General features: G+C 42.8%; 2 protein-coding genes across 2 annotated transcripts in view; one reads left to right on the plus strand and one right to left on the minus strand.

The window, feature by feature from the left end:
• pea (ATP-dependent RNA helicase pea) overlaps window positions 1-2,368 on the minus strand; it is a 71,635-nt gene extending 69,267 nt beyond the window's left edge. The window contains exons 1-2 of the mRNA XM_075681989.1: window positions 2,060-2,368; window positions 1,838-1,923 (exon numbers count right to left, since the gene is read on the minus strand). Coding sequence (XP_075538104.1) covers window positions 1,838-1,923; window positions 2,060-2,153 — 180 coding nt within the window. The 5' untranslated portion in view covers window positions 2,154-2,368. The remainder of the gene's footprint in view (window positions 1-1,837; window positions 1,924-2,059) is intronic.
• A 101-nt stretch (window positions 2,369-2,469) lies between these two features.
• LOC142572696 (transmembrane protein 19) lies at window positions 2,470-26,559 on the plus strand. The gene is made up of 6 exons (XM_075681992.1): window positions 2,470-2,750; window positions 2,896-3,006; window positions 3,108-3,245; window positions 3,754-4,008; window positions 10,002-10,217; window positions 15,832-26,559. The coding sequence occupies exons 1-6, from the start codon at window positions 2,663-2,665 to the stop codon at window positions 15,996-15,998; spliced, it is 975 nt and encodes a 324-aa protein (XP_075538107.1). The 5' UTR covers window positions 2,470-2,662; the 3' UTR covers window positions 15,999-26,559.

Consider the following 26,559-nt stretch of genomic DNA (forward strand, 5'->3'; position numbering starts at 1 on the left):
ATGAGCTCACCTGGAGTGGAGCTCGTGCTAACAGCCGATAAATATTGTTGAGTAATGCGATCTCTCTATCGTTTCTTTTTTTAATTCTACCCTTGCCATAATGCTCCTTCTGCACCTCAATAATCAGCACCCGTCGTTAGTGCAGACTTAATTTTTAATTATTAATTATATCAAACAAATGCACGTGGTGCGATATCTGCATATGTGACATCGCCGAATAAGTGCAGTCGAGGTCGCCTCAAGAACAGTAACTGCGAATTTATTTATGGAAATGCATACACTAGTCAACGATGTCACCAAACGCACGGGTTAATAAAAGCGCGTGTTAGTGCTGTACCGCCGATGCAATTCTGCTGCATATGCCGATGAACTGCCGTTCCCGATGCAGTTTTTGCAATTTTAAATTCCCCAAGGGAGCTGCTTGGAAACATGCAAAGCTAAAATGTGACTAACTTTTCAGTACTTCTTTTAAATGTTACTAAGAGAGGTGCTACATGATATATTTAAAGGCAGAGCAGCGCCACCTTAAGTAGATGAGCGCTGGCGGCAAGGCCGGGTTTAGTCCTCTGCAGCGTAAACATAATAAGAAAGAATTCAGTTGAGTTCAAAATTCACATGCAAGAAGGGACTACGTTGTGAAACAAACAATTCGCTCGGCGTGTTAAGTCTGGTCAGGCAGCATCGAGGTGGGATGACTTCCCAAACGTGGCGCGAACTTTTCAGCGAAAAATGTAGCAAAAATACCATATGCAACAACTATTAGCAATTCTCGTCTGGAACTACCTATTTTCTAAATACATAAAAAAACACAATATCTAAGATGCCCTCGGGCGAAAAGAATAAAGTTGTTAAAGAAGCACTTCCTTGGTATCATTCCGATAAGACTCAGCATGTTTTATACCCTTTACAAACGAGGCAGGGTGAAAACCTCACAGTTCAAAAGAATCAACAAGAGTTATGTATTGAGCAACTAGCAACAGGTAAACATGTGCGAAGCCATGCATAAAATCGACGTAAAACACGGAGTGCGCGACATCTGGTGTGAGGATTTACCGGGCCACATAAAACCAACAATTTCAGTTCTTACAAACATCAGTAGCTTTAACATACAACACAATGCGCTCATGCAGTCGTGCTCCCTAGCTAGCGCAATGCGGTAAAGAAGCGGAAAACAATATAAGCAGCAAACGGCATTCCGAACTTTAGCGAAATGCCTTTAAACCGCATGCTGCACTGCAGACGAACTTCGTCGCTTACGCGTCTAACTATGATCGAGTGGAAAAAAACACCGACGAGACAAAGGAAAGCATGAGAACAAGAAATTTCCCACCGAAGCGACGATACATTTTTGCTTCCGTTGCTCCCGCTGATGAGGCTTTGTGGGGAATGATTAGAACCGTATCACCGGTATTTGAGCCACCCCACCCTGCAACAATTCTTCTTCGACATTCCTTGAAGATTTGATTTGGCCACCCCACACATGCGAAGGGTGTTGCCCATTTTGCTCTGAAACCGCGAATAAGACAGAGAAGCACTATCAACGACACAACCAACTGCGCGCGGCTGACTCCTCTCCCGTGTGTTTTGCGCAAGGCCGCCACCAGTGGCGCGTCCATCGGCGCGCACTACGCGTATAGAAAGCCACTGGAAATGACTGAGGCAACAGGCAGTCATAGCGGCTACATCATTTAGTCGTTCTTCAGCGTGTGGCAGACATCTACAATGTGTCGCGTCACGATAATTCAGTCTACAAAAAGTACTTCACACACCGCTTCCGAAGCAGACGGCGCACTTAGAAAACGATGTAAACAGCTGTATTCAGAAAGTGAACACTCACTGAAAACTCCGCTTCATTTTCTTGCAGAGCCTTCTTGAACGACTCGAACGTGTTGTTTTTGTCTGCCAGGTCGATGATGAACTCGGCTGCACGAAAATAACGGCCCTGAATTTCAGGATCGTTCACGGCACTGAGAAAAGCGATCGCGAGCAAAAAGAAACTCTGCTCTTATTACGATGGGCATAAGCACACAAATTTGGCAGGTGCACCACAGTCACTCACCCATGTCCTTATCGTTGATTCCTAAATGGTTGTCTAGTTCCGTACAGATTTTTGATACGAGAGACAAATACTCGAGCTTGGCAAGTTCGTTCATCTTGGCTAGAAGGCACGACGTACTGACTCGGTGACTCTGGCCCAATGATGAGATGGACTGGTTGACCCCTAGGTGCTTCTAGCAAGCGCAACGGCCCTGAGTTGATGGCGATTTGCTCGACCTCACCATTTACACAAGCGTGACACGGTTACGTTATTGACGCACAAAACAACATGAACCAGTGAGCGCGTCCATCTTGTTTAACTGAATAGGTGGCGCTGGGTGGCCGGGGCACGCGAGACTGTTTCCGGTTCCGCTTTATAACCCTGCCAGCAGCCGCCGCTTTTTTTTTTTTTTTGGCTTGTTTGATTGGTGTTTTCATGCAGTTTCGTGTATGTGTGTGCGGTGTGTGTCTGCGAACGCACGTCGGTTCTGTGGCACCGAGCGGCGACTGTGTTTGGTTTCACGACTGTCAGCGCTAGCAGTCGTGCTCGGAGCACTGCGATGAAATTAACGACAATTTTACGAAAAGTCGTGTAACATCTCAGCCTTTTCTTTTTTTCCGTAACATGCTTTTAGTTATCCTGCTCGCTGTGACATTACCGCTGTCACTGGCCATTTGGTCCTTGTCAGTAGTTTCATCTTGGTACACAGAAAGTAAGTGGTGTTGCTCGCTCCTGAAAATTACTCGATGCGTAGTGTGGGCCTTGCGCATTTATTGCCATCAATTTGAAGTTAATTCATCCAATATAGTTTGCGTTGCATTGTGGCGTGCGCTGATTCATGTGTGTTATGGTTTCAGGTGTAGCGCCGCCCACGCCTCTCCGGTTCTTTTTTTCCGCGTTCATCCCGATTTTAATATCGGCTTGGGGTTACAAGAGGAAAAGTCTCGACCTTTCAGGAGCCTTGTGTGGTTAGTATCGCGATGGTGTCATAGATTTGCTGCTCAGAATTTCGTTTTGTTCGCATTGCAGGTTGTCGCTTATTAGCGGCTTGTTTTCCTTTCGCTTTCAGGTGTGGTGGTCGGTTTCATATTGACGTTAAGCAGCTACCTGTTCCTAGCGAGCCTCTTCGCTTTCTTTATCTCATCCTCTCGAGCAACGAAGTTTAGGTCCGAGCTGAAAAAAAAGTTTGAACCGGATCACAGAGAAGGTAAGCAAAGTCTTTCAGGTTGCTTCGGCGTGTATGTATCTTTTAGGTTTTGTACACTGCCAAAAGGATTTCCCTTTTCTATTTTTCCTGCTCGATTTGCTGTTACTAATTTTGCAGAGTTTAATTTATTCGCTTCATCTTTTGATTTCAGCGGATCGCTGCTGTCCATGCATGATGAATGCTGTACAACATATGTTAATTTGGGCATTGTGGAATGTCTCTATAGGGCGCAACCAATTTCTCACAATAAATTTGGAGCTGTGAGTAAAATTGTGAACACATAAGTTATTGCATTGGTTATATTCCAGAAAAATATAACTTGGAACTTCATCATGCAGACTCAGCTTTGACCCTATAGGCAATTTGTTTCCATGCGGACAATATGTATACACCAAAATCTCGCTCCTGCCTTACTGCATATTAAACATATTGCGGCATGTCATTCCTCATTCTAAGAAGTAACACTATTTGTTCAACTGTATGGGTTACTATTGCACGTTTCTGACAGGAGGGCAGCGCAACTGGGTCCAGGTGCTTTGCAATGGTGGCATCGCGACAGAGTTTGCGCTGCTGTACGTGCTGGAGTGTGGGATGGGCGAGAGGCTGGCCGATCCAAGCAATGCCTGGCAGTGCACCATCCTCTCACTGGCCGTACTCAGCGCCTTGGCTGAGAGCTGTGGAGACACGTGGGCCTCAGAATTCGGCAGTGTACTCTCCAGGGGAGATCCTTTCCTCATCACGTCATTCCGGAGAGTGCCCAGGGGTGAGCCCAAAACAAAGCTTTGAGTGAATGTTTACATGTGCTGGGAGCTTTATCATTGGTTGGTTGAGCGGACCGCTGAACACTTTTGAGCCAAAGAGGGCGTTACCCCCTTTTCCAAACAGTTAATTATTCAGCTATCCTTCTGGTTGTATACTGTGTGTGTGTGTAGTTCTGGAAAAAATCGTGCTTTAAAGATGTATGTAGAGGAATCTCAAGCAAAACTAGCAAAAGGCTTTGAAAATTGCTCTGTGTTCCAAGTGCTACGTCTCTATGCCCCTAGTGCTACTTTGGCTAATTTATCTGCCCTTTGCAAATTGTTCTAAGGGACTGATGCTGCCTCAGTTGTTTCCTTGTATGTCTTGTACTTTTCGTCAGTTTCGTGCTTTACCCCTCCCCCTTTTCTTTTCTGAAGGTACAGCCTTCCGTATTTCTATAACAGGCTGATTGGTCAGCTAGCTCCAGGTTTATTTTGCTAAAAGCAAAGTTAAGCACAATCACGAGGACACAAAAAATGCATCAGAAACATAGACACAGTGTCCCATTGTGGCAAGCCAGTTTGTACTGCTATGTCGAGAGGTTTTCCTTGTTTTAGAGCGCAGCTCCTAGGTGCCCATTCCTGTGCCAATCGTCGGCGGTGTAATCAAGCGACTGAGAACAGCGAAAGGTGAAAGTGAATGCAGATTGCAGCAGGGGATGAAACATGCGAGAAGGAAAGCGAAGAGGAGGGTGCAGCGATGATGGCTACAAGATGGCGCCAAAGTAGTGCTCATTGTCTGATAGATTTGTCAGCTGCGGATGCTGTGAATTGTGCCCACGGGCTGGCTCTCGCAACCTCCAGGTTAGTGAGACAGTTGCGCCACACTTCGCTCCATTTGCAATGTGCCGCTTGAGACAGATTACCAGCGCATACAGCTGCATGTGCTGTATGCAGCTGTGTACTTGTTTTATGCATACACATAAAACACGTATACAGCTGAGCTCAAATTTCGCATTAGGGAGTATTGTAATCGTTGGTGAATTTTTTTCACAGAGCAAACCACCGAGTTCATGTTGCAATCCAAGGTCATATTCTGGGTTGCTAATTTTCGTGCATGTCGCATGCTGATCACTTAAACCGGTTCAAATAGATGTTTCGACAGATGTGAGCAAGCATACTTTCGGTCAGTATTATTTTCGTGTCTTACGGTTGTTTTTGAGTTCACTGGCAGCACAGGGGGATACATGTGACAAAAATTTTCACTGTAGTCATGCTTTGATTCAGGGAGTGTTTTTTGCATGGTAGTATAGCTAAAAGTGATGATTTCATAGCAAAGCTCCAGCAATTAATGTTTGCTGCATAGTGTGACATACTATCACACTAAATAATGTACTTAATTAAGGGAAAATGAGACATTAATTACTTCTCTCCACCTTGCGGGTTTCTGCATAACTATTACATCTAAATAATATACTACTAACTGTGGTCTAGTTGCTGCCCTGGTGATGATAAGTTCCCTTGTTGAAACATTGGGTGCAGCAACATTCCTTGCTTGACCACAGTTGATCACTTCAAGCCTTCATCTTCCTGTGAACCTCTTTTATTTTCAATACCATACAAGGCATGGGTCATGCATTTGAGCTTTTGAATAGTCTGGAACTAATTATTTCTAGAGAAATGTTGTCTGTTGAAAACTATCAAGTCAAAGAATGGACTGTTGGACTCTTGTAGTTGCGTGTCATATTTGTGTGCCTTGGATTTTGGTCTTGCCCTCCTTGTCTTTTAAGGTGCCCATACAAGGCAACATGCACATGGTAGCCTGAAGCTTTTTGTATGTTTTATGCTATAACAACAAACGAGTAAAATATAAAGCAGGAATTTTAAGAAGGATGCTTTTCTTTAAGTGGCAGTACATAGTTGTGACTGCATAAAGATTAGTAATGAACACAACCCTATTACAGAAATGTTCTTGTTTACACAAAAAGTGTGTGTTTCGCAGTTGGACCAGAACCCTACAAGTATGCTATCCTTATTTTCGACACGCTTTTATCTCCAGGCATTCTTGACCCCTTGCACCATTAAATTCTGTCATTCATAATGGGCATGTGTGCTGCAAAATCTGTGTAATTTTATTGCCTTGGCATTAATTACTAGGACATTTCAGTTAATTTGGCTATAGTGCAGAGATGTACACACTATCAGAAACTTTTGAACTAAGTATTGCATTGTCAGTTAAAACGTGTTTTGCAGCACAGGAGCCATTCATCTTGCTGCAAATGAAATTCTCTGGTGGGAACTTTGTGCACAGGTAAATGACTGATTTTGTAATCGGCACCTTTGTTGGCGGCAACCCGAGATAATTGTAGCCAAAGATAGCAGACCGTCAATGGAGTCCAAGTGGAGTGCAAATAGCGGATCGCTTAGATAAGAAGGCTCCTATAATGCCACTTGTACAGGCTTTTGCCTAGGTCAAGTTCATAGAACGTGCATGTTTCTAGCTGTTTGCCTGTGCTCTCAAGTGTGTCTAGAAGACTGATGCTATTCTGAGACTGTTGTTGGCGCTTTGCTGTGTCAGTCTAGGATGTTGAGGCTTTTCTTAAAAGGTTGTCTGGCTCTTTGCACTGTCCATGCAGCAATTTCATTCGGTCTTGGCAAGCTTGCGTATTGGCAAGCTACTGTTATCATTTGCAGGCATATTGACTTTTGTTTTGCTTAAGGAAAAGGTGAAAGCCTAGCCTTGGGTGTCATAAAACAAGGAAAAGTGACGCTTCCTCTGGTGCTCAAGGAAAAGTTGAATGGCCTGCTCCTTTCCTTCCTTGCTCTTTCCTTCCTTGCTCTTTCCTTCCTTGCTCTTTCCTTCATTGCTCTTTCTTTTTCTGCAGTAGCAGTAAGCATCCTTAGGTTACTCACTTTACCACTCAGATGTGTTATAAAAGGGTGCTGGGCATATTTTTGTGTTTATATACATGATTACTACACCTGGATTAACATTATCACAAGGGAGATGTTTAGACAAGCAGCATGCTTGTAAACAAACATGCACAGTGCAGGCAGAATAATTGAACAACTGCATTGACACACTACTTTTTTTGTTCAGCGCACTGAAGAACAATTTTTTACAAGGTAACTTTTGGAAACTTGTCAGGGCTATGTCTTTGTCAGCTAGGAAATTTTACACCAGCAAAATTTTCCAAATAATTTTTTTGCCTGCACGGAATGTGATGTCAGTGTGACTGCATCTATGTCATGTCATGCTCAGTAGTTTCTAAAAAAATAGTTATAAAGAAATAATGCACGTAAATCTTGCACAGATATCTTTTTTGGGGGACACTTGTGCCAGGAACGCTTGCCTAAGTACATGGGAACAGAGAAATTGTTTTGCTCTGCATCCACTGACCCAATTTTGATGAGGCTTGTTGCATTTCAAAGTAAAAAATGAAATATCGTAACTGTTGGCAGCAGGTTGTTTGTTTAGACCATTAAGTTATGTTTTTCTGAAATTGCCGAAAGAGTAAAAAAAAGAATTGTTGAGTATTATACAGCACTCTGAGTTATACCAATAATTTTGTAGTACTTCTGCAGACCTCACATAAATAATGGGTCATTTCACATCAGCTGTAAGCTAACAGCACTTCATATTCGTGTGCAGTCTTTAGTTTAATTGATTGAACAGGTATAGTTTACAAAATTGTGATATATTTTTATGCATAGTTATGGAGCTGATAACATTGTTTTTGACATGTATATTCTTTATTTGCTGATTTCTGGCATTAAAAAAAATTGAAACCCTAGATTGAAATTCTGCTTGGCACCCTTCCTGGAATTTACCTCTCTCTCTTCACTGAAATCTGTTCAGCAGTTGTTTGTGTACCCTACATGTATACGAATATTGAAACCAGAGTTGGTTGAAAGCTTGAGCTTTTTAAGTACATACTGTTGTCATTTTTTCCGTCATTCACATTTAGGCACATATTCTGCACACTCGGTGCATATGGAAACTTGTTAAATCAGTGAACTCCAGAGCTTAGTCATTGGCGGCTCGGGGCGGTCGTGAGGGGAAAGATCACCCACCAATATTTCATGGACGGCGCGGTCCCTTAACTACCTGGTTATTAGCAATACATGCACACATACACCCCCTTCCCCTAAAACACACATACAGGCTATGCATGTATGCATAGGAGACCCCTCTTGGTCAAAAGGAGACTTTAAGCACTGGTGAATGCTAAGGACGCACCAGTGTCTGCATATTTGGAACAAATATCATAGGTACTCAATTGTAACACCACCTCGGTATTAATGTGCATCCCGGTAATTATATGTGAGAAACTGAAAAATTGAATACTCTTGTTTGTCTCTACACTAAATTTTCATTGAATTATAGATTTATTGTCACTCGAAAGAGAAAACTTTCAAGTCTGAGGCCGCTGCAAGTGCAATTTGAACACCAACTGTAGGTGGTGTCCAGTGATGATGTTCCAGGGCTCTCAGGAGCTTCCACTACCCGCATTGCGTAAAAGAACGCCTTTTTGGATTCCTTGATGAATCCAAGATTGAGGGGTGAAATTAGGACACCACTTCTTGCACTTCTGGTTTCGCACTCGATTCTTACAAGTATGTAATATTTGGCTGAATTTTCCAGAGACAAAATACACGTTACGATTTGAGCAGATATGGACGTAACATTTCGAATAATTCAATTCACAAATCGAATATCTACTATTCGGCTTCGCGAACATCTAATCTATTTCATTGAAAGAACCGTGGTTTGTTCTGGTTGCTGCATGACCCTCAGCAGTAAATCTAGGGTATTGCAACACATCAGGTGTGAGACACAAATATTGGAAAAACACAGGAAAGCCAAATTAGCACTTGCACACTTAAAGCAACACAGCTCACAAAAAACACCTGAGATTCGAAGCAGCAATGTGCACATGGGAGCCGGGCATGCTAGGCACTGCGATATCGCACATTATTTACGTTTGGTAATCTGTGCAAGTTATTGGGAGCCATAGAGACTCCGAAAGCAATGGTTTCTGTCCGTGTGTACACACTTGCAATTTTTTAACCAGAATGCGCAAGCATAGACCTCGCAGCCTACGAGTCCCTTTGTAACAATGAGAAACAGCGACTGTAAAGGCACCCTCTAGTGCTAGCATCGTCTGTGCTGTTTGCACCAGGAGGACACAGGCCTTGCCATGGTTATCTGTGCAGTCCTTTTGTGCGAGAAGCCGGCGTGAGAATAGATGTTAAGATGTTTCATTTGCGGTGCGCTCTCCATTTTTTCTTCGTATTACTGAAAACTGTGCTTGTGCCAGGGCATCGAGAAAAAGAATAAATACAGGAAATTGATGAGCATGTGCGAAATATTGTCACAAAAAAAAACATGAAGCAGTAGCGATGATTGCAAATACTTATAGCCGCATTGCCTAGCTATTTGTGGCAGTCTGCGATGGGGCCTTGTGGATAAAAAGGCACGGCTTATGCACTTCTGAAGAGAACAGCTTAGTAGACTGTCTTCGAATTGGAGATTACTTTGCGCCCTTGTGTATACTATCACAGATCTTGCCATTATGAGGCACAAACATGCCACGTGGTTGATGGTTGCATATTCTGGTTAAAATATTGCAAGGATGTTCACTGCAATGAAATTGTTCTTCATAAAATGGCAGCATGCACTGTGACACCCTGCTGTTGCAATAAATGAGTTCAGTGCCAGAATAATTGCTGAAGTTTACAGATTATTTTTCTATAATGGGTACAAGACTGATTTCCAGCAGCTGAACTTGCTGGGGACAGTGTGCATTCTGCATAAAACATTGGGTGTTTTTAGTTTGTGGTGCTATGCAATAATCACTCTTTATCCTTCTTTACCTTCCTTTTCCGTGTCTCTTAGTTTCCACACTACCCTGGTACGGGATAGCATGCAGGTCATAAGACCCTCTGCACTTTCCATTTTCTTTTTCTTTGTCTCTCTGGTACTTAAACCTTATTTAGTATCATATTGACGATGCAGGAACTAACGGCGCCGTTTCCCTGGAAGGCCTGTTCTTCAGCGGCCTGGGCGGGGCCTTCATAGGCCTTGTTTACTACATTGCTATGGCTCTGTTTGTGGGTCCAAGCAGCCTACAGGCAGCCTCATCCCAATGCCTAGTCATTCTGGTTGGCACCCTGGCGGGCTTCCTCGGATCCCTGCTGGACTCTTTCCTTGGAGCCACTCTGCAGTTCTCAGGTGGGACTGAACACCAGCCTATTGTAGGTGTGAATTGTTGCCCTTCAAAAGAGCTGTTTTGCAGATGTTTTCAGCTGCTGCTTCAGGTATAAACCATCAATCAGACGCTTCTTTTGTTGTTGTGGTCATTGCTTTTGTTAGCTCAAGAGTCCAACAGAAACGTGCAACATCTGTAGGCTTTTGAGTGTCCTGCCAGGCCATCAAGTGCATGACTGCTTGCTACACAGAGGTAAATAGAGATGGCTAGGAGATACCGTTATCCTGCAGTAAACATAAATGGGCTGGTGCTGATAATGATGGGCCCATTCTTGGCTACTCCTGCAGGATGGGTATTTGCCACTTTGATAAAGGGGGTATAGGATGCTTATAAATATGTTTAGATATATTGGTCGTACTTCCTTTGTGTACATCACTCATGGCCAATCTGCACTCGACAAGCATCCTGTATCGGATTCATCTTTGTGACATTGCTGCGTTGGCATCTCGCACTGCGTATCTGCGTGCCTTGCTGTTTGCATTTTCGCGTAGCTTGTGAATGGTGTGCTGCATAAACACAAACACTACACCAGAATAATGTTGTGACCTGTGTGGCACAACATCATCGCATATCTTCGGACGAGGACAATGAGCTAGTCATCATGCCATTGCTGCTGTCGTCACACACATGCTTGTGTCACACAGATGCTTGCTCATCTTGAACAACATGTTTTTTTTATCCGGTAACACTTTGCAAAAACTGAAACAATGCTGGGTCGCCAGTTACAGTCTGTTTGTCGCAACAGAATGCAATTATCCAGCGAGAAAGGTCCGTTATATCTGAAGTCCGTTCCATCCAAGATTAGGGCCGCTGTATGTTGTTAAATGGTGGAACTTCACATATGCCTTGGTGTAATCCAAAGGCAATCACAAAAAGGTTGAAAACAATAAAATTAAAATAAATTTGTAGTTATATAAATGGATTTCTGTGGTTATTGTAGAACCGCACTAGCAGCACGACGTTGTGCTGTGCACCATTTTTCGAGTCCTTGTTGCTGACAAAGGGCAGTTCCCCTGCACAATGCCAGCCCAACAGTGGGGAGCTGCCATGCGAGCTGCCACGTTCAAGCGCACTCCCACCAATGACATGAGCCTTGGCTGCAGTTATGTTCTTCGCACAGAAAAATAGTTAGAATAAATGGATGTCCTAATTTGATCTTTCGTGATAAGCAGCGACCACTGTCATACCTGTAGCATGAAAGGGAGCTTGGATACGAGGCAAGCTCAACTCGGAGCCTACGTCTGGCCACCACTTCACTGCGTGCGTTTTTTGAAGCACTGTATGCTACGCCTACTAAGTGAAGCGGATTACATTTAGCGGCACCCTCGGCGCTTGCTCAGCACCCAGTCGACATTGGCGGGTGGTGGTTAGCCGCTCACGTGGTTGTCTCACGTGGTTAGCTGCCGGGACCTTGTGCAACACACCATTGCAGTTAGATTGCCACTGTTTATTTATTTTATATACCCTTATGTAACACCCTTCGCGGGTCTTTAAAGGGACACTAAAGGCAAATAGTAGGTCAAGCTAAAGTGATAGGTAGTGCTCGAGAATCTCCAAGGCGTCAATATTATCATGAACAGGGCCCTAATAATCGGGAAGTTGAGGTAAATGCAGGACATGGTTAGAGACTCCGCCGGGACATTCAAGTACTTGCCTGATGACGACAGCACTCCTTAGTTAAATGCTGTCGCTAGTACTCAACCACTCATTGCAAAAAACATCCTTGTATTGTATTATAAGGTGAAATAAAATGCTACTTGTCCAGTTCTATTTTATTTTTGGAAAAAAGGACTCATTGAAATTACCCTTGGTAAAGACGCGGGTGGTAGAAATGTTTCGTTTTCGCTCGAGTCCCCGCCGCCCACGCTTTCGCGTTTCAGCAGTTTCGTTATCGCGTAGTGCTGTGCTGGTTTTGCTTGCTCGCGAAACTCGCACAAACTGCAAGTAGCAGAGAATTCAACTTCCATGTGATGTCGGGGGATGCCCTAACAGTCTACGCCACTTCACCAAAAAGCGGCTGCAGCGGCGAATCCACCGCTTGGCTCGGTGCCGGCATCTGTCAGACGCCGTTCTACACTCTAGTTTTACTCACCGACAGCAGCAAAGGGTGCTGATGGCATATGCAATGTTGCCACTTCCCCGGTTGGGTGGCGGGTGATTTGAATTCCGAAAGACATTTGGACCCTTCAGATGCAATTTTCTTGTAAACTAAGTCTTTTCTTGGCGCGAAACAAGTGCTGCGAGATTTCTGGAATGGTATTTAGAGAGTCCTTGTCAGCTTAGTATTTGCGTTTAGTGTCCCTTTAAGGTACTAAAATGACATGAAATGAAAAAAAGCACATTTCTGCACATCCCACAAGTGGCCGGTGCACACTGCTGCATGCACACATCGCCTCTGCAAAGTATGTTGTAATGCAGCGTCTAGACAAAATTTGCCCAAAATATTGTCTATTGTAGCTGATAGTTCATTATGGCCAGGTTCGTTAAAAGCAGAATTTGTTGCTGGAATAATATAGGCAAACCAAACTAAGAATTGTCTGTTGTATCGGAAAGTACCATAAAAGCTGGAATGTGGGTAGATTTCTTTTTTCGCATACAATTTCTGGAAAAGTGCCCCCTCGTCTTTGACACAATTTCACTTGTCATCTGGCCATTATGGGGCAATGAAAAAAAAACAAAAAAACGAAGATGGCGTCATTTTAGTTGTTTTTGGCGTTGCAAACTTCACAAACGATGTGGAAATATGGCTTACTACTGTTTCAAGGTGCAAAATTTGCAGATCTGGGCTTGATATTAGTGCTGTGATACAGTATGCAGAAACGCATGGGAGCATAGGGGCACTACACTGTTCGTTACCGTGAGCAGGAAGTGAAATGATGCCACCATGGTGGGTGAAACTGTTGACTTTCACTGAAAACTTTGTTCCGTGACCGCTACGCTATTCGTACTTAACTTAAAGGAAGCTTTAGCTTGGGGGCTCCTATATAAATACATGCGAAAAGAGAAAATTTTTCCCTGCAACCGCTGCACCGAATTTGATGAGGTTTGTTGCATTTAAAAGAAAAAGTTGTGATTGATCAAGTGACTGTTGGAAGTGCATTTTTTATTTAGGCCGTTGATTCTTAACAAACATTCTCGAAAATTGCAAGTTTTCTAAAAGAAAGAAAAAAATGAGACTTTCAGGTGTACAACCCCTAACTCAACAATGCAAAATTATATCACAGTTCTATAAATTGCATCGAATAGTATATCTAAAGCAGACAAAATCGATGTATTATGTGTGGGCTGTTCAGTGCACCACTGATATGTGAGTAGGACTGTTGCAATACTTTAGTAAACAGTGTAACAAATTCACATGATATAAATTAATATATCAAACTTGTCCACTTTGGACGTTCTGAGGCATGCAATTTACAGAATTGTGATACCTGTTTAAGGAGCAGAGTTTTCGTAAACTTAGTGGTTTCATTTTTTTTCGCGCTGATTTTCGGCAATTTTCATAAAATAATTCAGGGGCTAAACCAAAATTTCAATTCCAGCAGTCACTAGAATTTAACTTTCTCTCACAAATGTGACAAATACCATTAAAATCGGCTCAGGGGTTATCTCAGAAAAGCATTTCTGCATTTTATGTGTATTCGAATAGGCAGAATAGGACAAGAGTTCAAAGTGGATGCTGACCACGAAAGTTTATAAAAAGGAAAGAGGTTTCTGCTCCCATGCGGGGGCCGAAACGTCTTTCCTTTTTATAAACTTTTGTCGTCGGTGTCCGCTTTTCACTGTTGTCATGTATACTCCCGACCAGACGGCGTGCGATCCAATTTTTCATTTCGGGTTGAATAGGAGTTGGCCCCAAGCTAAAGCATCCTCTTAAAGACACCGTGATGGAATTTATTTGTGAGCATCGTGCGTGAGAATGGCTATCCGCTGGGACAAATCAGCGGCATGAAGGAGATGTCTAGGCCACCGCACACAGTGCACAACACCTGAAACTGTTATTTACAGGAGCTAGACCATCAAAATGAGTGAATAGCAGGCAGTCACGCGAGGCACACCTACACTCGGCTGCAATGAAAACCAAGGTGCACCTCGAGTGTCCAGTGCATGTTGCTCATTGCTCGATGACAGCATTGCGGGTTCCTAGTCCTGCATTACAAATGCTTTGGACATCGCCAATGATGTGCTGTAGGATGTCATGCATAACTAGTGGCCGTCCCCAGATGAGTCCTGACAGTTTGCGTGCAGTTTTCACCTGTGACAACAAATGAATGTATTGATTGCATAAATTATGTTCTGTAGTTAACGGCATTGGAGAATTTTTTCAATAGTATTCACCTCAAAGCCAGAGGTCATCCTGTATTCCGCATCAACCTATATTCCAGCTTTTGCGGTATGTTGTGGGCACATACATTGTAATGGGTGTGGACTGTATATGCAAAATGTTTTGCATATACAGTCCATACATAATTACATTTGCATATACAGGCATATACACAATTTTTTCCCAAGAAAAATTATGCTGCACTGCTGGCTGTCCTTAGTGATGGTCCATCATTGATGGTGGAGTCCAGGTTTGTGTTATCATTGATGCCCTGGCCATATGACCGTTTGCTGGCTATTTTCTAGCTGACCTTCAATACTGACCACGTTGCTGCATGTTGCCACTGTCGCATGAAAACTGTTGTATGACTCCTCCACACAGGTTCGGTGTGCAAGTACAATCATCAGACCAGCTTTGTGGCAACAATCTCTGTGAGATAGCGCCAGAATAACACACATAGTCTGTATGGAAACAAAGTGCTGCATGAGCAGATGTCTGTCTGCAGTGGCTGCTGTGAATCGCACCACGTATCACCCATGCACTGCTTCTCGTGATCTCCCGATTAACAAGGCAGTCGCGTCACACTTTGCTCCCTTTGCAACATGCCACACGAGACAGATTGTTCGTGCCAGCAAGTACATCGTGACATGAAAGCACATATAGAGCTGCACTCAAATTTAGCATTAGGTATTACTGTAATTGTTGGTGAATTTTATTCACTAGAACCTTTACCCCAGGTGGACAAAATTATTTTGGGGCACCCACCATGGCATTTTGCATAGTCCCTGCATTACTTTCAGATCTTGAACCCAATCAAACAACCAACCACTCAGTCAATTTGTTTGATCACTTAATGGTTTACAAGAAAATATGAATATTACATGAAGGACAAAGCATGAATGACACTGATATACAGATGTGGGTGCTGTTAGAGCAGTCAAGCTAGGCCAGCTAGAAACCAGTGCTAAAGAAGAAAGAATGCCAGTAGGAGTGACTTATGATGACCACAGTGATCTTGTGTGTTATACCTGTTTCTCAAAAGGATGCTTGTCTTTGGTACTTATCTGAAAGCTATTGAGCTACTTCACAAGGTCAAGCTGAAGTTGCGACGAATTGCACAAAACAGATGTTCACTTTTAACGAAGACTCATATGATTGGGACACATGCAGACTCCCTATGTATGTTTCTTGATTCTGCACAATTTGCTGGATGTAGTGACTAGTAGCTCACGTCGCACATTCACATATTTTTGCAGGTGTGCACACCAAGACAGGCCAGATAGTCGAACGTCCTGGACACAACGTGAAGCACATCTGTGGTGCCAACATACTTGACAATCACTCGGTCAACCTTTTGTCCAACCTGGCCACGGCTTTCACAGTACCATTGATTTCAATGAAGTTGTTTTCACTCCTTCGCTGATCTGCATTTCTCAGACTCCTTTTGATGCTGCTCTGCTGAATAATGAACCAAGCAAAATTTGTTGGGTGTTGTTTTATTAATGGTGATAGAGATTGCTTGTTTTGCATGTGTAACATACTTTGTTTTCATATTTATTTCTGTTTTGTCTGCTGTTGCCACATGGTGTACTGTGGTGCCGTGCAAAAAAGGAAAGGCAGAGGCAGTAGGATGTGATTTTTAATTGTGTCAGCCCAGTCCTAAGCACACTCTCTTCTTAGCATTGTTTGAATTGTTTTGGGGAAATAAAGAATCAAGTTGACAAATTCCTGCTCTTAGACAAGCCACTGATAAACTGACAACCTGTTGTACTAGAAGATTTGGAACGGTGAATGTGAAACAAATATGTAAAGTACTGAAGTGTTATAGCAGTCATTTGTTTGTGTAATCATGAAGTGTTTTGTTTCGTTCTACTCGCCTCAATGCTTTAAAAGGCTTTTTTTTTTCTTCCCCCTAAAAAATCAAAGAAACAAGCAGACGCCACCTACTAGCAAGTTTCGTGCAATTTAACAATCTTTTGAGCTGCATGCCCGCTTTTTTGCTGCAGACCTCTTGCCATATTTTGGTTGTGTTGTTGTGCCAGGCTAATCTAAATGCAGAAGGCATGGCTGTAGTGAATTATCTGACTGAGCAAGCCGTAGCTTCGTGAATTCTAAGTACTCAAAAGGTTGAGTTGCATTGCTCCAGTAGTAAAGAAACCTAATTGCTGTTAAAGCAGTGCAGTTGCCAACTGATAATTCGGACTGGGCGGGAGCAGATGAAAAGTTGGAATAATAGGGAGTTTGAAATATCGAATTTGCCAGAAGAAAATTCTGTATTGATTTAGCAGTAAATGCGAGGACATGCATTGGGCATTATGTCGCACCTCTTTGAGGTCCCGGGTCCATGAATTAAACCGTACTCACCACATTGCAAAGTGTCGTTCAGGAGCTCACTCGACATGTGTCCTATCTCTTTGTGGAGCGATATATACAAACACACACACACACGCACACATGTGCACTCTAATAAGCTTTCCGAATCCCCTCTCTACCATGTGACTGGCTTCACACACATTTTGTCTACTTTGACACTCCTAATTCTAATGCATTGAAATTCATTTCATTTCACAAATGGCCAAGAAAGCCTGTGAACATGTTGCTACATGCATATGAACCTGACTGTGGTATAGTGAACCTGTATTTCGACCATTGTCATGCTGTTGCTGCAGATAGATGACAGTACAGTCAATGCATGCAACAAATCTCCATTCTCTGGCAATGTAACTAGTCGACTAGGCTGTGATAGCTGAATAACCACGAGTTTATTCGCAACATTCACTTTCCTCACTTAATTGCTGCCCTCATCTGCGTAGGCATTGTGGGTGGAGTTCGCGCTACTTGAAGCTTGATGATATTGACCGTCAAAAATTCCCGATAGCTATCAAAGAAGTCACCCAGGACCTTGTCGCTATTTAAAACATAGGCAAATAAAAAATTGCACCGCAGAATTTCTGAATAAAATAAAAAATTGCTGAAATTGCATGACAAGCTGCAAATGCAACCTTAGAACCTAGCAGCATGGCTTGGCTTGTTCTATGCTCTGGCCCTGGACGGTAAATACTGGTCCGACTAAGCTTTGCTAGTTTTGGTTTCGAGAAGGTGCCGGCAACAAGGCCAACACCCATGCCGGCCAACATTATATCAGCGATGTGTAGCAAAGTAGAAATGGCAGATTGGCCAGATTAGCATGTGGTTGTGCAGGCCAAGTCCGAATTATCAAATGGAATGTAAGGTGTCCGAAATTTCTGTTGTCGTTATGCATTAAGTCTAAGGGGGCATTGCTGTGAAGCTATCTGAATAATCAAGGACATCCAAATTATCAGCGTCTGAATCATCGGTCGGCAACTGTATTCTGATGTTCAATATTTCCAGTTGATTAGGAGGACTCAATTTGTCAAATGAGTTAAAGTGATTTGGCAAAACTGGCAAGCAACGATATCAGGTCAAGCAAGTTAGCTTGAGTAATTTTCTGTTTAATGCTTTTTATTTTCAGTGTTTTTTTTTTCAACTTGAAAGGTTGCTTTTTCTTGTGCTCATGCAGATGGTTGTGTGGTGACTTCAGTTACATGTTCTCGACAACCCTATTTATGCTTACAAATGCAAAAGTAAAGAACTCTTATTGATATTTTGAGCTCCTCTTATGCTCCATCCAGTAACGTTATTGTTGCTACCATTTTACAGGTGCTATCAGCCTGTACCATCGTAGACAAATGAAACGTGAATAGGACAATTTAAACACAAAAAAAAGGCTAAGATTTCATTTATGTAATGAAATGATAGCATTGTTGTAACGAAAATTGTTATTTGACAATTCGCCCATACATGGAATAGTATAGTGTATGTCAAAATTTTAATTACGCTTGCTAATATAGTCGAACCAAGTTGCGGAAAATGTGGATAATCACGAATTCATGATTACACCACTCTTGTAGAAATTGTACAAGATTCACGTGCATTTACGACTCCTTATAAAGAAATGGTGTGTGCACATTTTGAATTATACCGAACTATACAGTGCTGGAACTGGTTGAAGATGGATACATGAGGCAGGCTTAGCCACTGCATACCGATAGTTGTCAATGGCGCTACAGGCACGAATGACTCATTTTCACAAGCATCTACAAAATTTTCATGTCTAATGTACTGAGAGCGCTGCTCAGCATAACAGTATAAGTACTTGATGTCAGCGTCGTAGCATGACCTCCGAGATCTGTTGGCACGCACTGGTGGGCAGAAGATGTCAGAGGCTGTGTCCACACTTGCCCTAATTTGAGGTCATGCCTGTAAGTGTTCCTGGTTCCATGATGCAAGGCGTGCACCAGTGCACATGGGTCAGCATTCGACCCAGCAGAAAGCACTAAAATGCAGAGAGCTCCGACGTATGTGGGGAAGTCGCACTAGTCAAATTATTTTCCTGCCTAATTTTATACTATAACGAAAGAAATGCGAAGGAGGATAGGTTACCCAAGCTGGTGCCTAGTTGGCCACCCTGCACTTAAGGAAGGTGAAAGGGGAAAAGATAAAGAAAAAAAAGAAAGATAGATATAATAAAGTGGCAGTCAATATGAGCACTCTCAGAGAAACATTTGCCGACAGTCACGGGTGTTCACACTGTCCATTTGCCTTCAATAGGTGCAATAGGAATTTTGTGGCATTGTGCATGGAAGAGTGCTTATGCTTAGGCTGTGGTACCAGGATCTTTTCCTCATAGAGTGGTTTGTCATTCAGATGCCTGGGACTAGCTTTTAGAGCACATTGTTGAGCATCGAAGAATGGACATTCTCGCCAGAGATGCTCTGTTGTCTTGTTGCACACACGAAAATTTCATGCAGCACTGTCGGCCATTCAGATGAGGAATGAATAAGCATTCGCAAGTGCGATGCCCAACCACATGCGACACAATAGGCGTTTCGGAATGGGAGAGTCCGGTTGGTGGGCAAAGTCTCGAGTAAGGGTCGATCGAGTGAATACAAGGGGTTGGGGGGGTGAAACACGGTGAATTCCATTGTCAAAATGTGATGTGTGGTGGGCAGGTGATTTAAGTTGCTGCGCACAGCATTTGTTCTCGAAAGTGGTATAGGCACACACAGATCTTGTTGACGAGCTGAGCGCGCAGCTTCATCTGCGCTGTTGTTGCCGCCAATCCCACAGTGCCTCAGCAGTCATTAGAATAGAATGTCGGGTCTGTTTTCTGCTATACCGAGCTATGTTGCAATTTTTGCTCTGTTCATGCGTGTGCCCTGCCTCAGTTATATTGTTACATATTTTACTGGGCCTTTTCATTTTTCTGCAAAGTTCTTTTACAGTGTACGAGCGCTTAAGCAAAGTGACAGCGATTGCTGTTGATAGCATGTGCATTGACAGTAGTTGGCATCATTGTGGTGACAGTAGTAAATGGGAATGGGTTGACGGGGCAAAAGGTAGAGGGTTTATTGAAAGGGCTTCATTTTTTTTTATTGCTTTACAACATTGTGCGCATTACTTGTTTGGTTACCTGCGCACAAACAAGAACCACATTTGTGAAGTTCCCAATTTTGGACTTGCCACTCGACAATAGCATGACAGCCTCTACCCACTTTAATGCTGTCTTTTGCATTTTATAATACAACACCACAGTTAAAACAAGCCACTGCAGCTAATTGAATACTTGGGACAAGTGAGCTACTTAATTTTTTTTTTTTTACACTGCTGTGCCACACGTAGGCCAGGTGTAGTAACTGTGTTGTCTCACTTCTAGCCTAAATAAGAGAACAAGAACAAAGGATCAGAACTGCCTCCTTGCTCTCCACAAGTTAACTTGCAGCCATTAGGATACATGCAGCAAGATAGAGAAGTTCATATTGTTGTTTATCTGTGTCCCCAGTCAGTATACTTTCACTTGAGAATGTGTGTTTCCTTCTCTTTTTCTAAGTGGTGCCTGGAATAGTTAAGCATGAATAACTTGTGCAAGCAAATGCAGTTGCCAGTGTGCCCTACTTTCTCCTCTTCATGTGCGTGTAAAAAAGGGAAGCAGGAAATGAGGTAGCAATAGGAGTGAGGAACAGGGAAGCATGTGAATTTTTTAATTCAAGCACGAAATGCTAAGGCCAGCGGTTGGCAGCTGAGGAGAGAAATTTTAATCAAATTGAGCTAAAATTTTAAAGGAAATGGTGCTTCTTAATGTATAGCACAAAGAGCAAATGACACATTAGACCACTTGAGTGTGTTGTGTGCTTTCTGTCCCATGAAAATGAGCTCTTTACTTCTCTGTCGAAATTTACGCTTGTTGAAGGTACAAGTGCCGACAAGCTCGGTACATTGACTGTATGGTGTAGCGAGGTGAAATTATTGAGCCTGGCTTGTGCGCCTGATTGCACAGTACTTGACGTATTTATTTCTCACTTTGGCTCTGGCTTATAACTGGGTAGCTCAGCACTGCAAAATTGGCCTCTTCAATTTGCTGAAGAGCACCACTGTACAATGGGCAGCAAAATGACTATAATGCTATCAGTTGGCAAGCAAGCACAGTTGAAAATGTTCTTTCTTGTGCCAACAGGTGCCTATATTTGAGATGTCATTTCAGTCTCTAACATTGTTGCATGTTCTTAAAAAAAAAAAAGCGTAAGTCTTGTGCCATGAATATTTTTCTCAGTGGTTCCTCATGGTTCACTCGCAGTGCATGTGTCACCTAGAAACAGCTGCAGAAAAGTGCGCATTTAGGCTTGTTGGTTCATGATTACTAGCCGTAAAGCAGCGCTAAACAACAGGACGAGGAGAGGGACAGCGCTGTTGTCTGTGTCCCTCTCCTCATCCTGTTGTTTAGCGCTGTTTTACTGCTCGTACTGCTTGAAATAGCTGCCACAGAAGCTGAAAAAAAAAAACTGTTCGGACTACTATTATATAAGCTTTTCCTGAGGCTGTAGCCATACCTTGTTGTTGTTTTCTGGAGGAAAAAGTGCTGTGCCACTTCCACACCATTATTGACGTGAAGCATTCACTGTCTTTAGTTAAGCTGTCACAGTCTCAAGTGCATAGCTTATACACACGCACGAACAGAGACATCCTGCCTGCACAGTGTCCTTACTGCTGCATGTTAACTTGTGGAGAACAAAGAAGCAGTTCAGATCCTTTGTTTTATTGCGGTAGCAATTATATGGACACTCCAAGTGCATTTTCACAGTTGGCATTGTCGTCGCTACGAGGTTCCATATGAAGTCCAAGTACGCTGTATGTGCGAGTGAAGGCGTGCAAGGGGAGGTGATGATTGCGGCTCAATTTCCCCGGTGCGAAAGAGATGAAAGCGGGGAGGAGGCATGCCATCTTCTGTTGTGCACGAGGCACCCAATGTTGCGAGGCACGGGGGGAGGGGAAAGAACGGAGGCAGCATTCTACTCGAGCTGCAACTGCGCATGTGGCAGTGGCACGCCGCGGCTGTATCTTGAGAGTGATATGCGTTGGAGGAAGAGTCTAGGTGCATCGGTGGCTTGTAGCTTTGTGCGTGCTGTGTGTTCTCGGCGCTCACTTTGCATTGAAGCGATAGACAGCATGAATGTAAATTTGCTCACTGCTGTTGCCGCGGTTCCTCACGCCAATGTTTTGACAGGCAGCTTCCGCAGTCATCGAGTCAGATGTGTTCATGTTCGCTTGTACATGTGTGACACCATGCTTGTTAATTTAGTGTGGCTATGTTCACAAGCTTATACGACCGATAAAACTACTATCAATACTTCATATAGTTGTCTGCAAATTTGCTATCGCAATCGATGCTCTGCCTTGCGGTCGAAACTGCAATTTTTTTTGTTGTTCAAACGCATTCATTTTGAGGATCATATTTTGCCTGTCTTATCTAACATTGTGGGAAGACTGACACCTGTTATGCCAGTGCTTATCTTTGTTGTAGTTCCAGTGTAGCATCAAGCTTGGGTTTATCTGTCACCATTTTTCAGTTGTGATCGTGTAAATTTCAAAGAGGCAGTTGTACAGTCATAATTATTAAAAGAAAACGAATAAGAAGACACTAATGATTAGCTGAGATTACATTTTCCTTCTTTCCCCATGTGGATTTCGGATGTTTCCTTGCTTCAGTGCTGGCTTGCCCAGAAAGGTCTTCAGTGTCTACTTGTGCACTTACAAAAACAACTGCAATTATGAGAAAAGGCTACATACTCCTCATCACAGTAGTGATTAACTTGCTGTGTGATGAGCCTGTCACATACTTTTACATAGCACAATCAACTGCGAAACAGTCAAATATGAAAAACATTGATGACTCACAGTATTCACACTTGCAGCTCAATCACTCATTTCTTCATGAACGAGAAGCTGAACATGCGTTGCTTCCAGTGGCGTTGTTTGCTTTAATGACAATCACAAATGACAACGATATTATGGAAAAGGTTGTTTATCTACTGCATGTTTAGGCATAGATGTGTGACCATTTGTCATTCGTCGTCAGTCTTTACATTTCTATTAACATTGCTGGAACACTGACACCTGTTATAACACTGCTTGCCTTTGTTGGAGTTCCAGTGTAGCGGTCAGACTTCTTATGTGTAGCCGTTGTTGAGTTGTGAATCTATAACAGTATCAATTTCAAACAGAATTTAGTTACTTTAATAACAGATTTGGTGGCACTGCCATTCTGGCAATGCCAACAGTCTATTGTTAACAGATTTCGTGCTCTTGGTTACAGGCAATTTTATTATTTCGATGTTTTATCGCTGTTATGGTTTCTGGTTTGAGGCTGTATGACCTGCCATTGACGGAGAATACTGTATTCACATTGTCTTTCTGTACATTGTTTGAAGTGTTTCATGGTTACCAATGGTGGTGTCGAATGTGTATAATGTATTGCCCTTGAAATGCAGATTACTTTAATCCACATTGTTGACAAGCCACATGAAGGCTCCGTGCTCTACATTTCTTGCCTTGACTTTACAGACTTGTCCCATGTACTTGTTGCACACGTCGGTTTTGTGTCACTTGAGTGGTGCTTTTAGCAATATATATATGATAGTGCAATACTTTTCCCAGTGTAAATGCCTTCCAGCACTAGTGCATGGAAAAAAAATGAAAAGGAAGGCATTCACTGAAAAATAATCTTCGCCTTTTGCATGTACAACAGCATACTGAGACAATCGACTAGTAACTTACTTCTCTTTATTGAATAACAAGTGCAACCGGAAATTTACTGTTTCTTGGGCTGCACTTGTGCTCACATACATGAACAAAGAGTGAGACGCCAAAACTGACTGTCGCATTGGAAGCATAAAATTGATGTGGAGCCAAGGAGACCAGTTTACCAGGTGCGTCTGTTCTTTTTCAATGAAATGCTGAAACTGCACAGAACATCGACAGGCGCATGAGGTGTACTGCCACGTGCCTTTTTTAAACAGTGAATACAATCTGTCTTTGCCCAACTTGGCACCAATCCTGTCAGCTTTCTATCTCTGCCTATAAAGCCATCCCTTTGGCCCCTTTACTCTTCAATAAACCCGTTCTTTGACCTCTTTTATCCCTTACTATGTCGTACCTAAGTGCATGCACGGCAGTCATAAACTTAGTCAGGTGAAAGAATCAGGTGTGGCACCTGTTTGCTGTTTATGGTAAAGCTGCTGAAAGTTGCGCAGATTTCCTCACAATTCCCCCTCTGTGGTTGCATAATATTTAGTACATTCATTTTGGTAATACCTGTTTTGCCTGGCTAATATTTCGTTGGTACGATCATTGACTATCTGTGGCCAAATACAGGACCTTCTTTTTCCCACCTGCGCTCGAGCTTGACATTCCTGCCAGCTAAACAGGTAATCACCCTAACACAACCCTGTAGGTGAAAACCTTTCGTTTTATGTTTCTACACCTTAAAACATATGGGCATGCTTTGATGGTGCCCTGTCTGTGACACATTAATGTGACCTTGTTGACTCACGTCCAATATGTGGGCAGCTCCTTGTAAACTGGTCTCCTATTATACCACTGTTAATGCTCCCTTTCTAGCTGTGCATTATTCGTAGAAAACCTCTGTACCTCTGTGTTAGCTGAAGCCGCAAAGTACCAGTCTCTTGCGTGAATTTGTGTATAAACATTAGCTTTAATTGTTCAGCATAGAATGTTTAAATAGCTTGCAGAATAATAGTGATGATATAAGTAAGTCGCAGTAGTGTAAGTGTCCTGTTTGTCAGCTAGGCAATAAGCACAATAGATTATGAAGCACTCAAAGGTAACCTGCACAGGCTGAATGGAAAATGCATTCACCCCAAGCAAAAAGCTTTAAACCATACATTTTGGTGGCATCAGGCTGGGGTTGGGAACCTGTGTCTGTTGGTGATTATTTATTAGTCGTGCATAGTGGTGAAGACCATTATGCACATGACTACATGAGGAGCAAAAGTGTAGAGAACCGCTGCATCACAACAAAATGTAAATTCCTTCTAGCCTGGCCGTGCATTGGGAAATTGTCTTAATGTATTAAATTGGTCGAATATGTGCATGTAGGATGTACCACTTAATTTTCAGCCTGCGTACCTAGGCTGTGAATAAAAAAAAATTGTTTTGCTACATCTAGGCGGGGTTGGCCCCTCCCCCACCAATCTGCCAGCTACATGAATAAAAGTAATTTCTCTCTCTCTCTCTTGCTACATCCTGTGGTTTCTAAACATTTGCTTGTGACTGTACACTTCTTGCTGATCTGGCTCTGTTAGGGAAGCTTGTTGGGACCCCAATGAATGCATTAGGCTGGTTGACCGAGCAAGCAAAAATGTATATATCAAGGATATTCGTTGCAGGCGTATTTTCCCAGCATAGTTGTTAGGTTGTGCCATTCATGAGTGAAGCACTGATGAAAAAAAAAATTAATCAGAACTTCATTTCGGAATGTTATCCCAGGCCCTGCTGAGCTTCCTCTTGTGTGTATGTGTGTATGTCCGTCAGGCACAGAACATTCCCCGGTAGCTTGTTGCTGGCACACGCAAAGCAGTGTGTTTCACATTTCGCAGAAGCTATACACTGCTAAATCAGCTGGCATCGGTGCACTTGATGTGAACTGGTGCACCACTTTGCAGTGAGGTGTTCACCTTTTGCTCATTCATGTCGTTTACTGTTAACATGCTTGCGTGTTACTGTCAGCGTTTGCCAGTTCTAGAAGCAGTGCACGTTGGAAACGAAAATGAACCTATCGAATGTCTACAAGCCATGACAATCACTGATGTATTTGTACTCGATGCAGTGCAAATATTTTGATATGGCCATATTTGTGCGGATGCCTCTATATGCATATGTCTACACATTGTGGCTTAGTGTTGTTGACTAGAGTAGCATCAGCAAGGGCATGTCTGGCTCTAGCAGTAGTTATTGGCACTGGCACACTCGCACTTCAGAAAGCAGAGTATTATTTTTATGGTGCCCAAGGGGATTGCTGAGCTTGCAAATCACCTGTTAACATAATAAATTCTTGATTGCATATCTTTGAGGAAAAGCACCCAAGAAACCTTTTGTATTCGGTGAATGAGAAGGAGAACCAAGGGGCCCGATTTTTGTTAGTTAAAATCGCATGACACCAACAGGCAATGAAACCAGGGAAATCATAGCGTAAATTACTTGTTTTCATTGACATGTGCAAGTGATAAAGTAAAGGGAAATGAAAGTGGATGAAAAAGGAACTTGTGACAGGTGGAACTGCATTTTTCCCTCTTGCCCCAACGCAAATTGAAAGAATCGTACAATTTTAGGTTGAGACGAGTGCCTGAGAGTTGTTAGTGTCATTAGCTGATGCAGAGCCAACTTTCTCTTGCACCCTGCATGCTGGCTTGCAAGTAGCCTTGTGAAACGTTTGTTACACACAATCAGTATCGGATGTTTTCCTCTACTGGAGGACCCTTAAAACACCGAGGATATGCTTGTAAACACATGCTCACAGAGCCAGCCAATTTGTCCTGCAGTGCTAAATCTTTACTCATGTTGAAAAATAATCTTGTGATGGGAATAAATAAATGTATGTCTCTGTGTTA

This window comes from Dermacentor variabilis, chromosome 2 (assembly GCF_050947875.1).
Source record: "Dermacentor variabilis isolate Ectoservices chromosome 2, ASM5094787v1, whole genome shotgun sequence".
NCBI lineage: Eukaryota > Metazoa > Arthropoda > Arachnida > Ixodida > Ixodidae > Dermacentor > Dermacentor variabilis.

Excerpts from the sequence above, each read along its gene's own strand:
- LOC142572696 (XM_075681992.1), top strand. The coding sequence starts at position 2,663 with ATGCTTTTAGTTATCCTGCTCGCTGTGACATTACCGCTGTCACTGGCC. Across the intron at positions 2,751-2,895 it reads TTCATCTTGGTACACAGAAA|GTGTAGCGCCGCCCACGCCT; the intron begins GTAAGTGGTGTT and ends TTATGGTTTCAG. Across the intron at positions 3,246-3,753 it reads TGAACCGGATCACAGAGAAG|GAGGGCAGCGCAACTGGGTC; the intron begins GTAAGCAAAGTC and ends CGTTTCTGACAG.